Here is a 15,383-nt window from a genome sequence, read left to right as displayed (position 1 = left end):
AGCCTTGCAGAGTTCTGAATGAATACCAATAGCAGTACAGGCTCAGCTGAAGCGGTGTAAAGGCTGTAGGTTCACACTGTTGATCCTGGTGTAGTGGGGAAGAAGAAAGCACTCGTAACCAGCAGTAAATAACAAAGTCTATTCAAGCATGTTGGGGTGCTATTGCCATACAACTGTAACCATATCAAATAATGTGAAAAAGATACATAAACGCAGCTAGTTCAGGCAGGGCAATCGGGCAGCGCGTCATTCATTTATCGGGGACGTAAGGCGTCTTACTCCACCTTCCTTAACTCCACCCACTACCACACCCATGTTAGCAGCGCATATCCATTGGGCCACGTCCGATAAGGCGTCTTTAAAAGACGCGCGGATAGGCACACACGCACACACTCACACATTTGTTGCATGATCAGTGCTGCTGCCACCCTCCACCATCCCCTTCTCCCCCATGCTGTCTGTATGTTCTGTCCACCAGGGGGATTATATCTCTATTGCTCCCTGCCTCATATGTCATGTATGTATGTGTTGCATCAAGGAGGCAGGGAGTGCTTCCCTTAGATCATCCACTCCGCCAAAGTTAATCTACATGTCCATGTCATGTTACAATAAATGCTCAAATCTAGTACGGGATTGTCTTGACTGAAATACTGTATATTTATACATAATTATCTGTGAGGTCAAAAAAGGAAATGTTTTTATTTTCATTTTCGACCTAACTGTAATCAAGTAATTCAAAAACAAACAGGTAATGTTGACAGGATTGGATGAGCATAATTTACCAAGCCCGGCTAAGGTGTTACATAAAAAATAAAATCGGCCTACAGACCAGACTTCACAATTTATAAAATGGCGAGTGACACAAACATAATTCATTATGTCCTTGTATATAAATGGCATCTGACAAGGTTTGTGTGTATGCGTGTGTGTATCTAGTGGGGAGACAGCAAAGAAAATCATGACTAATGACTGCATATAATCTGCCCCCAAAAAAGTGTGTGACTGATATGCTAATGCAGGACGGTCCTGTTGACATCTCCCAGCAGAATGGCCCATTTCCTTGACTACTAACCACCCATGACAGGTGGTGTGCCTGGGAGACAGGACGAGACTGCCACTTCATCATCTGCCAGCCCTATTTGTTCATAGGAAGAACATTGTTGACAGGGCATATTAAACAAATCCTCCTGATTCCTCTTGTCTCAACTCAACCTTTACTTCTCTGTGAGGCTTTCCAAGACGTGACAAAGGAGTCCGAGTCACGTGACGAGGCCCTCGTGAAGACAGAATTATGAGGAGAGAAGGTTACAGTCTGGAAGGGCCGGTGGCAAAAGACAACAACGATGAATTAAAGGATTGTGGTGCTGGGAGCTTCATCGGAGGTGCCAAAGCTAGGCTAATCTGGCCTCCCCAACGGCTCTGATCTGTTGCCTTACCACAGCAAAGCTTATCGAGTTGGACAGGAGTGGGACCATAAGAGGGGGGCGCAAGGGGCGTTTGATCCGTTAACCGACAAATGTTCCTGGCCTGCTCCACTTCCTGCCAGGGAGGATCAGATTCATCCCAATCTTGGTCGACGCCTCTGGCTCCAATACAACCATCTGCATTGTTATGTTGGATATTTATTAGGTCATTATTTGAGAGCGAAGAATCCCGCCGCACGAGGAATATAAGCTTAAATAATGAATAAGATCCAGTATGATAAGTACATTGTCCCAATTGTATCGCTGCCTGTATCTTTTAATGTTTCAAAGCACTCCCATCAACTACCGATGACTAGTAGTAACACTTGTCTCGGCTTTCTCCCTGACGAGAAGCACTTTCTTTCTCCCGATAAGGCTCTCCATTGGTGCGCAGTGGCCTAGTGGGCCACTCATGGGGTGAGCCCTCTGAAGAGCATGGCTGTAGGCGTCTGCAGTGCACACTTGCATGCTGATAACTCCATGGCGCTTTCTCGTTTGCTGTTAACACGTTCACGATTCTGAGAAAGGCTCCTCACAGGCCCTGTCAACACCTCAACAGGAAGCCGTGTCTTCGCTTCCTGCTACACGCTTCAGCACAAAGGGGGTCCACAGGGGGCCTGGCCCCTGATCTGACAGGAAAAAAAGGAGGACATCTACAAAAGTAATCTCAGCCACGTAGAAATTTGGAGGTCCATAATGAGATACTTGACCTTGATGTTTCTAACAGTGCAATTCTTTTATTCATTTTATCAAGGGTACTGTTGCTCCTTTAGGAGTTGAGCCATTGAGGTCAGTGAGTGTATGTGCGTGTGTGCGGGTGAGTGAGCGTGAGAGAGTCTGTGTGTGTGTGTGTGTGTGTTAGTGTGTATGTGAGAGAGTCTGTGTGTGTGTGCGCGTGTGCGTGTGTTTCAGCCATCACACCACACAAAGTGACAGCCATGGTAAATGCAAACACTTTAAGTGTCATAGCCGACACGACACTTAGCTCTCAGCTTAAGACGGAAACAGCCTTACTGTAACACATTAATGTCATACTTCATCAAACTCTCATGTCCTCCACACCCGTCTACCTGTGGCACAGCTCTCAGGACCACCAGGAGCAAGAATGATCATGCCTATTGCTTTGAATAGGCCCCATCCACCTCAATGACAGCCACACTTTAGCACTTCATTTTAAAAGTATATCCAAATCAAATATTGTTATTGCCTACCCACAAACTACAGGAACACACGAGAACACACACACACACGTAGGCTGTACAAAATATTCCATTACACGATTTTATTATGTGCTATAGGGGAATAAGTGTTATGCTGCTGCGTTTTTCATTCCCCTCGATATCAGACACATCAGAATGAGGCTTTTATCTGCAGCCTACATTAGGCCTGATGTAGACTTCTTAACACTGCCATCAGAGACCAGCCACCTTTGGAGTCCCGTCTTTTCTTTCAAATAGAATACAATCCAGTTTAATGTTGATGAAAAGGAAATAGACTTTTTTGATGTGAGGGAAGTACTCTTTGTTTTAAAGTCCTCAGAGGCGGAAAACAACTTGTTTGTAATAAATAAATGCATCCCTGTCATTTCAGAAAAGGTAGTCATCACTTTAGGGTTTAGACTTTTTTAGTTTTTGGCCTTGCTTTTCAGATAGTTTTACTTAGAGACGATAAATCAAAGTGAATCTTTATTTGCACTAGCAGAGCTGGCACTGAATTTAACCGTAGATTTTAAGCACACTTCTCGTGTTAATGTACAGCGCCTTGTAGCATAGCCTAGAGTAGTTCATGCACGCCATTCATCAGAGACTTAAGAGACTGTCAATGTTTTAGTCCATTAGACAAAAAACCCTGCAGAATTCCAGTCGAGGCCGATACAATAAGTTCTCCCAATGCAGTCGGTCAATGTCCACAACAGACTGGGAGGCTTTGAATCGGCTCCAGACTGAGATTTTAGCTTCTTTTGTCTTCCAAGAACAGCACTGTACTGCAGATACAAGAGACGTGATAGTCTGGTCACATAACCCGCCATGAAAAAAGAAGAAAGATAAAGCACAAACCTTGTCTGAGCAGTGTGGCATAAAATCCAAACCAAAAAGTCATCAAAAACCCTGGAAGCTCCTTCCACAATAATAAAAGCAGGGGCACATGCCACAAGCACAGCCCAGTAAATCCCAATAAAATCCATCTCCGGAGACACAGTCATATCTCGCCCCTGGAGCCCACAGAGTAGTAGATTCAGGCTGAGGTGTATTGTCTGACCACGTTCAGTTAACAACCCCATTAACGGACTCACAAAGCAACCTGAGGGCAAAGATAACATCAATTCTTACTTTAGTGCCCCATTACAGAATGGCAAAAGCATAGCGACAGAGAAAATATATATGGGAGTGGATTGAGAGGGAGGATAGGTTGTGGCCTGTCTGGGAAGGGTGGTGTCGGGGCTGGGGTGTCACTGGCCTGTTTGTCATGTGCAGGCATTCCCTCGGCTAGCCCTCCTGGCAGGTAAGAGAGGCAGGACTGTTTATCTGCTCCACTCAGGCCTCCCTGCCTCCCTCCCCCCCCTCCATAGTTGCTGCTCTGGTGTGCCTAGATCCACCAGTCTCCATTTTAGCTTCCATGTCAGAGCACTGTCAGCTTACTGCTAGCCAACGATAACATTCGCAGAGCACAGACACAACAAAAAAGGTCAATGATGTTTCCTGCTCTCCATGTGAATTGGGTCTTAACGGAATTTGTGGGCTTATAAGGGACCTTTGTTTGTTTGTGATTCCGGGGGCAAAATATCCGAATTCCGTTTAAAAACAAGGATATTCATCTTTAGTGGCTTAATTAAAAACACCTAAAAGGAGGCTGGGAGCAACAGATTGCTACCAACTACAGTGAAGGACTTCCTAAAACCATGTTCTCAGAGCAAACCAAGAGTAGCAGTTTCTCCTCGAGGAAAAGTTCTTCAAGCCAGATGCCTTCAGATTTCTTCTCACATAAACAAGTTGCTCTCGGTAAACCCATGAGGGAATAGTCTCTGATCCCCAGAGATCTAGTCCACAGTCATCTCTGTAAACCAGAGAGATGACTGACGGTTCACCGCTATCAGACATATGGGGGGGAGTTGACCAGTTTTTTCACCAAAAACCCATGGGATCAATCTGTTCCTGAGACGAATCGTGCAGAGCATTTACTGAGGCGGTACAGTCCTGACTAGGAGCTTGGTGGTGGTGTGCCTTTAGAGCTTGTCAAATATGAATGAGGATACAAGGACATCAATAAGCATATATCTCACTGCAAATTGAGTTCAACCTATGCCAAGCCTTTTGTACACGTTCCTGCAGAGTGGCAGTGGAAGCCAACTATTGACACTGCTATAAGCCAGTCATCTCTCAGCTGTTCAATTATGTATGCATATTGACCCCATACGAAAATCTATCCCTGACAGGTAGACAAGATCCTTCCTGATCCCAGAGGCATCGGCACATCTGGCTGCCGTTCTTCCTAATGAGCTTGCTGCATGTGCTAAAACACCAACAAGGTCTGCATTCTCAATGAGGCATCTCCTTAATTCCTGACGTATCGATACAGACAGCTAAAATAATATAGCAAAATGGATTTGTTTCATAAAAAACAAAACAATAATGCTTTCACGGTATGTTCTCTAGATATGTATGTCAAAGTGACATTTTTTTCCAAAATAATATTAAGGCGACCTTCGCAGCAAATAGAAATGCCCCCAAAACCATACTTCTGATAGAGGTGTCTGCCCTCTTAACCATTAGCCTTATTCATTCTACAGTAAGTTGTACGCAAAACACAGTCTGGCATCCATTTTTTTGTGAAACTCAAGGGCATTGTAGAGCTTATCTGTGCTTGTGATTCATCTGCCAAATAAGGCAAATAAGAGATGTTATCGTGACTCTTTCTGGCATTGAGGGCCCATGTCCTAATCAATAACATCCAATTCTTCACTGATCTGTTGCAGCGATTAGCCTAATCTAATACACGATGCTGCCGTCCATTACCGGGCTGGGGGACAAAGGCAGGTTAAGCACGCCGTTATCAGCGGTTATGAGTTTAAAGGCTGATGCAATGCAGGCTCTTCAGCAGGGCTCAGGTGAGGACAGGTTCAGGCTCTTTTCATTGTAAACCCACTGGGACTCTCAGATAGAGAAGTGATTTCACAGCCACAGGAAGCAGTACCACAGGCGGTAAGTGTGGCGATGGCAGAAAAGGTCATTGTTATGTCTCAAAGTTTTAGTTATTGGAAAAGTAAAGTAACAAAAGTTCCCTCCCGTTTCCCCCAGCAGTTACAATGCATGCCATTGCAGAGAGTGGGGATAATGTGTCAGGTTAAGTGCTGCATTGGGGGTGAAAGACCCATCTGGAGTGAGCTTGCTCCATGAGCAGCCTGTTACTCACTTGAGAATGCTGATTAGCTGAAGATGTCTACTAAACCGTCAAATGAATACAAACTACACCTCAGATCATTAAGTCAACAAGATCTACACAACACTCTTCCTTTACAACGATCCCATCCACGGATAATGTAGAAATGCTACAGTGACTTTTCTGGAGAGAAAAAAATGACTGCTGGAAAATGACTTGGGTTATGATTATAGTTGTGGCCAATGCCCCATCTCAACATGTTTACAGATTGGTATCTAGACTTCCTGGTTAAACAGCACCATTACTATACATTTCCCCAAAGCATTACCACGGAGTGTGATTGTAGAGATGAATCCAACAGGCTCTCACCACACAAACAGGTGAAGGAAACGGAATTAGAACAGCCTGGGAGCCTTTCACGCTAAATACAAAGTCACAGCGTTGCAAATACGCAGTATCATTTTTCGACTTTGTATATTCTTCAACAATCTTCTTGGAAAAGCAGTTCCAACATGATCATGCTTCTATGCCAGTAGGGTACGTTAGCCCCTTCATTATTGTTGCTGCAAGACAAATGGACGATAGTCTTATGTGAAATCAATTGATTGGCTTCTCTCTTGCTACATGCAGGACGTTGATGTGGCATAAAGAAAGTTCACCAAAGAAAATCATGAACTTTCCCTCATACTTTACCACTCACAAAGAGCAGAAATAATCAAAGTTTCTGACTTCCATTTCCCCATTATCAACCTCACAACAATTTCACAGCACAGCAATCACACAATAATGAACTTCCAGAAGCAATTAAACAGCCTTTCCTGCAGAGGGCCCTTCATGAATACAAGAAAGACTTCTCTTTTGCAACCACTAATCAGTGCCCATTTCAGGCGAGGTGTCACATCAGCTTTGTTTTTTTTCTCTCTCCCGGAAACCCCTTCAGGAAGTGCAACTCTAATCAACACAACCTGTCAGCACCTACCTCCGATAACACCTGATGGAGCTTAATTGGGATGAACACACCATCTCTTTTGCATCATTCGAAATGACACAGGCACCAGTCCAAGCCTTGAACAAACTGCTTGGTTACAAGTGGTTGTGGTATGGATAATCCAAGTGTGGATTAAAAGACACGTTGCCACAAATAAACACAATCTACATGTTTTTAATCACACTATTACCCTAACTTTAATGAGCTTAACCATGTTTTGTGAAACCACTTGAAATAAAACTATTACAAAAAAGGAACCAGCGCCATTGTTTTCATGGGGTTGGACCAGAGAGAAGGGAGGTTTCATTCTACCAGTGTTCTGATCCATGTGCTCCTGAGACGTGTGCTCATTCTGATGGACCCATTCCCCGTTGCACTTGAAGAAGATCTGCAAGGCCGGTACGGCCCGACAGCGCAGCTTGATGGGGTTGCTCTTCACGATGTAGGCATCCTCTGGTTCCTGAAGGAAGTGGGGGAGGGTGCCTGGGACAGACGGCAAGTTCTCTGGCACAACATCTCCAGTGGATCCTGAAAGACAGACGTCTGGTTAGAGTCGTACGAAGCAAATCACTTGTGGTGAGAATGTTTTGTACATGGATATTATTAGCATGTACAGGAGGAGACAACCCAAACATTTATTTACATAGGGATGCATTTTGTTTCCTGGCAGCAAGTTAGAAATTCTATTCACGGCCACATTTGAAATATGTTATTTCCTCATAGACAATGTTTGCGTTTCTCATTCATCATATGTTAACATGGTAGAGGGGAGAATCTCTGGAAAACCATTTCAGCAATTATTATCCACTCGAGTCAAAATCAGTCTCTTCAGAGCAATTTGAAGAGAAATGAAATCAAAGCAGACCAAGCATGGCAGTGGTGGCAGAGGACTGATTACAAGAATTGAATACGTTGAATACATCTTATCTCTGCCTCAAGCGGCATCTTCATTCACACGAAATAACGGACTTTGTGCTCCCGCCAACTCTCCTCGTGTCGAAGCCGGTGCATGATTCAAGCCAGGGTTATTTCTTTCATTCGGTTTGGCAAACACCTGGCAAGGTTTGCTACCCTTGTTTATAGCACTGCCTGATCGATCGAACAGAGGTGGGGAAAACATTGATCTGACAGGCGCCTATTGTAGACGGGAATTGCGTTCAAGATAAATCTGGACTCATTTGTTTGATGTTTCCGAATCCCCACCCTCCCTCCCTCCCACCCACCCACCCCCTCAATATGCTCTCCGGGTCATGAAAGGGTCTTTAGATCCCACCCGAGGCAAGAACAATAAGGAACAGGACGTTTGGGATCACACCAACCCCTGGGATTCATCCCAAAATTAGACCTCAATCCCATCAGAGCTGCTCCAGCTTAGCCATTCAGAGCTGTAAAAGCCCATGAAAGCTATTATGTCCCTCCATCAAATCCAATTTTGCTCCCCCTGAAATCGAATCGCCCAGCTCCACTCCCCAGCAGCCACAACTCTTGTTGTTAAATAGATAAATGAAAGGTACGAACACCCAGAGTGCTCTCACATATAAGGCAAACCAAACGTTGCTTACAGTAACTCCACATCTAGAAACTATTGACTTTACTAGATACGTGACCACACGTTTTCTCTTCCAAGGAAAATGGAAGCTTAAAATAATTACGCGTACAAAGACTTGATAACAATACAAATATGACAGGAAGATACTTGTGTCTATGTACTATTTTCTAGATCGATGAAGATGTAAAAAAAAAAAAAATAAAAAAAAAAATGGGAGATTCAATTATTCTAATTCCACTACAGGAGGAAGCTGGAGCTAGGACGAGGGGGAACAACCTGCTGAATTTATTCATGACTCGCAACCTTGCTGAAGGAGATGGGGCAACCGCTATATCAGTGGTAGAATGATTCCTGACCGATTTTTAATTTCCATGTAAGTTTGATCGTCCTCTGAATAATGGAGACAGCAGACATTTTGTTCCATGACCCTAATTGACAAAGGTGATGCATGCTGGAAAAAGCATAAGTGATTTCATGTGTGAGTAGAAAATCATTGACTTCACCGAAATGTGTGCCTTGTTTACCCTCACAGCAAGAACGCTTTATGATATCAGTCCATATATCACCACATGTGGTGAAGAACTGATATGTTGTGACATTGGATACCACAAGCTGTTTGCTCACAGAGGGAAGTCTTCCTCATCTGTATAAATTATACATTCTCTCATCTTGCCTTCGTGACAAACAATGTCTAATGGTTTTCCCAAACACTTTGGAACAGACATATTAGAAAGAAATGTCACATTAAAACCCAAGTAATAAACCTTTACTTTTATGTCGCTTGTCTTACTGTAACTCACTACAATCTATAAACAGTAGGGTTCCAAACCCATTTGATACCCCGTCCCAAATGTACGCAAGAAGAATGTCATTATCACTCCAAATACACAGGAAATACGAAGAGATAAAATGGAAAACAAACCAATGCATTAAACGAACGATTAAAGTGTAATTACTGCGGCACCTATTTTCTCCCACCTCGTTGAATGTTGTCACGCAAGCGGGGAGTGAAACCTCCTCGAGTCGAGAGGAGGCGCAAGGCTTCTAAGCCACAAGGTGCCATTGATTTAAGTGGAGTACACATTCGTTCCCCGCTGCAAACAGTCAATTACAAACTCCTTTCCTACGTGCTTCGACACTTGGTGCCGTAAAAAGGCAATAGATAATTGGAAAGTGACAATCCATGCTTCATAAACTCCAAGCAGACACACTGTTGGCGGTTCCTCTAATGATAGATGCTCGTAAATATGAGCCCTAATGAAGGCAATGAGCGTGTCACCAGTAAGTCACTTATTTCCTCATTACAGCAGTTCATTTCTACACTGTCTCTTCGATGCTCCACCCTCTTTCGGCTGCCAGTCACTGATTTCTCCCTGACTGAGCAAGCCAGTGCAGGGCACACAAACACCATTGTTGTCCCTTTTTCAAGAGGTGGCCCTGACATTCTGTTCACGTGAGAAGTAGATGTGAATGAGGCCCTGTCAAGCAGAAACCGACTTGATTCAACCATCCTGAAGACAGTCCATGGCAACCATGAATCTAAATATCTGACAAGAAGCCTGTTATGTTCCATGGTATTCTTCTTTGCAGAGGCCAAATTAGGATTACAGAGAGTCAAGGAATAAGGGAAAAGGGACGCAAGATTGGAAGTAAAAGTAATAGAATAAGGCTGTGTCTCGATAAGACTACTTTCACTGCTAGTCACTGGCTGACGGCTCACCTTCCTCTCATCAGCAGTACTGCCTCTCTCACAAGCTTCTTTCAATGAAAAGAAATGGACAGCAGCCGAAAAGGGTTACTTTAAAATCCACTTCGCAGGACCGTTCTCATTCACCCCCTGACTTAGAGACTTACTCATTTCACAACCGCTCCAGAACTCAGAGTCCTTTAAACTACACACTCAAACCTAGCAGATCACTAGGGATTTATAGTGTCCCCCCCCCCCCCTTTGTACAGGGGCTGAGATAGGTGGAGGAGCGAGGCAGAACAGTGTTCATAGTGCTAGCATTGGCTCTACATCGTGAGAAATCTTATAGGTTTCAGCGGGATTCTCTTTTCATTTGACAGCAGGAGTGTCAGAGGGTGTCAGGCTAATCCCCATCTCTAGAGTTGAGTTAAGTGGCCAGGCTCAGAAGACGACCAGTGATTTCCACCGCTTTCGTCGAAAACCCATTGCGATTTCTTGGGTTGTCAAAAAAAAGACGAAAAAAACAAAAAACTAGAAGCTGCCTATGTGAAAACACAAACACATGAGCACAAAGAAAACCTGTGAGACCCACCACCCTAAAACATTCCCTTTCTTGAAAGATATGACCTAGGTTATGAGCGTTGGATGTGCCCGGTTTTACCCGTGACCGAGTAGGAAGGAAATTGTTGTCTGCTGACAGAAATTGCACCATACATCGTCATGGAATATAACATGGCCATAACAAAGCTTCGGGAAGCTTTTACATAGACTGTAATCAATTTCGAGAGAAACAGCTGTAAAAGTACCCTGCATCCATTTCGCGCTATGAAAAGCAATTACATGGCGGAAGTGTCTTCACGCGCACTGCTCCTAAACGTTCAGTTTGAGAGGTTGGGCTCCTGGTAATTATAGAGCCGTCCTGTCAGTTAGAGGTGTACGCTGTTGAGTCCTCCTTTTCCTCAGGAGGCCGTGAGAGCCTCTCGTTGCTGATTGACCGAAAAAGGCTGTCAGTTATTGACACACTGCCTTTGAGGACGTCCCACAGGAGCCGCAGATGGATAGGAAATCCTCGACATGAGGCTGAACGAACAACTGTCGGCATCAAGCTTTCCAGTCCAGGTCTGCGGGATTCGGTTGTAAAGCCTGCCTCGAACCTACCCATGTTTAACTCACTTGTCGTTCCCTTGCGAACAGGGCCGTACGCAGGCCCCAAAAAATACTGAGGTCATGAGTCAGAACTTCTAGGCGGGTTCGGGGGCATGCTCCCCCGGATTTTTTTTAAATTACATTATTTAAATATGGCCATTTTCTCTTATTGAGTCTTAAGGAGCAAAAACATCATCATTATGACATTTGAATATGGGGCGGTGTGGAGCTTTTGAAATTTTGAGGTAAACATGGGGCATTCTGAGGCTTTTTGAAGGACCTTTATGGGACTCATGAAGTAAGGGCAAGTTACCACAATTTTTTTTAAATTATTATTATATGGCAACGACGGTACGAGCGTTTTGATTGGATAACGGGTAGTCACCCCAGCGTGTTGCCCTCCTCGCCGGTCAATACGGATCCGTATTGCCCTCTGACGTCAGCTTCAAAATGAGCGATATCGACGAGTCAGCTGCTGAGTTTTACTATCCAGATGATGCTGAAAAGCTTTGTCATCGAAAGTGAGGATGAAGACCAGACTCTTTGAATCACTTGTGTCGTTATTTTGTGATGAAATTAAAGCCATTTTAGCAGAACCATGTTGTCCGCTTTCTATCAAAAGTAATGAGTTGCTTGGCAACACATGAAACACACCGTGAGAAGACTTAAGAGCTAGCTACAATTAGCCTAAAGGTACCATTTATTTTCGTTTACAAAATGAAAAGAATCTAAAATTGCCATATAATAAACTACTTACTAACCTCGACCGTTCGGTCATGCCGGGAAATATCAAACTGAGGCTGGAACGTATCGACCGAGCGATAGCGAGTCAGTTTGATATTTCCCAATTGCCACTGAATTTCATTTTCAATCAATCACATCAATGACATATCATATCAATCGCAAAATGAATGTTGATTCATGTATAAAATCACGTTACGGTTTGTGGGAGACCAAGATCATCGTCCTGCAGTCAGTTTCACGTGTACTTTATTTTGAGTTTATATACCACGATTTAAGCAAAAAAAAAACAGAAATACGAAAAAAAATACCGAGGACACGACCTCGGTGTCCTCAATGGTAGTTACGGCCCTGCTTGCGAACCATGTTGGAGACTGCGGTGGGAGCGGTTAAACTGCTCAAACCCATACAGGGACCATCATTGCTGCAGGTTGTCAGTCAATGTAAAATAGTAGGCCTACGTTGGCCCCATGGAAATGAATCTTAATAAATTACTACACCATCCATAAAGCCTTCACTTTACTAGAAATCTGAAACATTGACGAGGGATCATGTGACACTTGGATGGGACACTTGTGATTGACAGTGACAACTTTAAGCTATGTTTAGTGTTGATTAGCTCAAAGACACTAATAGCATTAATACAGGAAATAAACAGATGGGTGGTGGGATTAGGCTGTTTTGATATGTCAGGGGGTAATTACTAATATACTGCAGAGAATACAGATATGTTTGCCTTATAAGTCTGTTGTCAGTTTTATAAATAAATGTTGCTATGCAGCACTGTCACATATGGTGTCAATTCAAGTAACAAGAACTGTAGCCTCAATGACAAATTAATTCTGTCAGCAATGAAAGATTACACACTTTCAAATGAAACTAATTGCAATCTCCAATTCATTAGTAACTTTTACAAGTCTGATGCTGTGGCACCACAGTCAGACAAAAGCAAAGAAGAGAGAGAACCTTTAATTAAGGCCAATCTTTGCTCATTTGAGTTACATTTCTGTCTCATGTATAAACATGAGGTATCTGCAGCCCTAATCCTCACAATACTGCTGAATCAATCATTGCTTATTAGACTTGCGCCCAGTGAATAGATTTTGTTGCTGGCAATGCTGATGAGACTGCTTTGCATATTTACTGTGCTAACTTAAATCTCTTGCCAGTACTATGGAATGTCTGGTTGCATGGTGCGTGTGTATTAAGCACAGACCAGCATGAGTGCAGAGGAGGTACTGCAGATCCATAAAACTCATCACATTTAAGTCCAGCAGATCTAACCATGAGTGATGTATACAGTTGGTAAGTTGTCTAACATACAATGCCCAGCCCAGTATGGTACTGTACATGCAACATGCCGTGCACTACTGTGAGTCATTAAAGAGATGCCAGAGACAGTAAGGGATTCACTGTCTGATGGTGTCAACGAAAACGAATTTCTTCTGAATAGCAGGATGTTGGTGTCTGGATAGGTTTGATCACACCTTGCACATTGGCAAAGGCCAGATAGGTACAGTGAATTGAACAACCAAAAACGAATTATCGACTCCCGCTACCTGACAAAGCTGTCTATCCAATTCATTTTGGATGTCAAACAAAGAGAGAACTTCACAGACTCTCTCTCTCTCTCTCTCTCTCTCTCTCTCTCTCTCTCTCTCTCTCTCTCTCTCTCTCTCTCTCTCTCTCTCTCTCTCTCTCTCTCTCTCTCTCTCTCTCTCTCTCTCTCTCTCTCTCTCTCTCTCTCTCTCTCTCTCTCTCTCTCTCTCTCTCTCTCTCTCTCTCTCTCTCTCTCTCTCTCTCTCTCTCTCTCTCTCTCTCTCTCTCTCAACCGTATAACACACGTTCACTCACAATTTCTCTCACGCTGTCTGCCTTACTCTCCTGATGTGAAAATATCCCACACCGGCTCAGTGGTCGTGAGCTAAATTGAATCTCCACAGACGAGAGTCTTGTTGTTATAGCTGATTTATTTACTAGAGTGTGGATACTTTGGACCAGGAGTAGGATCCTGGGGACAAGGCCTCTGAACCTAAGTTGATCCCAGCTCTCATAAATCTTATTTACTAACAGACATTAAATTAGATCGCACCTAATGGGCTGGACTTCCACATAAATCAATGTGTGTTGCTAACCCAAAATGTTTGATTTATATAATGCAAGAGGATTAACGATACTGATTCCAACAAAATGATTTTGGTAGAATGCCATTAATAACATTTGGACTATTTGTTCAGAAAAACGATCTAACACTATTGCAGAGGTTTATCTGAAAGAATCATGCTACAAAAACTGGATGAGCTAAAAGAAACTCCAGCAGCCTTCAGATGAATGGCAGTTCCGTTGCAAAGCTACCTTACTGCTGTCAGACACCTAACATTGATTTATTAATATATAATTCCGTAATTGATAGGGTGGCGTTCTGTAATCCCTTGTTAATATTACATTTGACCTCTCCCCAAACAGGAGTTTATCATTTCTGACAGATCGCTTCACGTGGGGAGCCATGGGCTATGGGGACTGAGTGCTGTTGCAGCTCACACATGGCTTCATTAGAAATGCAACTCAGTCCATACCTGAGGCTAGGTGTAATGGGAACATAAAGGAGAACTGGTAACCTGTCCCTTTTCCATTGGATTAGGTTTAGCAAACACTGCTGTATTTATATGATCTCTATCTGTATCTCATTAATGCTTCATGTCTGCTCTAGATCATTTCCATTTTTTTAATGTAACATTTCCTCATGTCAACCATTTAACCAAGCACACCTGCAATTGCATGCAATACGCTTTCAAAATAACTCCATGCTCATGTGAACAACACCTTCTGTGTTATCTCAGTAAATAGTATATCTCACAATGTTTATTTCCATGACATTAAGTAATGGATGTTTAGATTTGTTTTAATATAATCCTGAAAGTGTTACTGTTTGAATATGTATTTTTTCCCACCCTGATTACATACATTAGCTATAGTTTATACTGTGTATAACCTGTATGAATACCTTTTGAATAAATTAATTTCGAATGAAATTATCTGGGAGAGAGGTGTAAATAACTACAGGTGATGAAACAGCACTTTAGGATTAAACAGAAAACCTCAGAGAGCAAGGATGGGGATTGTTACAATAATAGAAGTACCAGCTTACAACACTCATATTGTGTGTGTGTGTGTGAGTGTTAATAGAATGTGTGTATGTGTGTGCTTTAGTGTTTCTGTATTTTCTAAGTCAAAGTGTAGTCAGAGTAGTAGACTTTCTACCTTAAAGCACATGGTTGGAAGTGTTGTTGGAATTGATTCACTGAACAAGCCCGATCTTTCGACACTTTGCTCCTATTGATTACAACTTCACATCAGAAATCCAAATAGAACTCGTTCTGGGATTTAATTAAAACTCAAAAGAGAGAGTGACTGACGTTGCGGACAGGGTGG

At 43.0% G+C, this 15,383-nt stretch overlaps 1 protein-coding gene across 1 annotated transcript in view; it reads right to left on the bottom strand.

The window, feature by feature from the left end:
* Positions 1-15,383, bottom strand: part of unc5db (unc-5 netrin receptor Db) — a 77,817-nt gene that overhangs the window by 27,295 nt on the left and 35,139 nt on the right. The window contains 1 exon segment of the mRNA XM_047048594.1: positions 7,141-7,356. Coding sequence (XP_046904550.1) covers positions 7,141-7,356 — 216 coding nt within the window.

Source organism: Hypomesus transpacificus, chromosome 24 (genome assembly GCF_021917145.1).
Source record: "Hypomesus transpacificus isolate Combined female chromosome 24, fHypTra1, whole genome shotgun sequence".
Lineage (NCBI taxonomy): Eukaryota > Metazoa > Chordata > Actinopteri > Osmeriformes > Osmeridae > Hypomesus > Hypomesus transpacificus.
The sequence above is the reverse complement of the archived record's forward strand: the minus strand, read 5'-3'. Positions and strand labels throughout refer to the sequence as shown.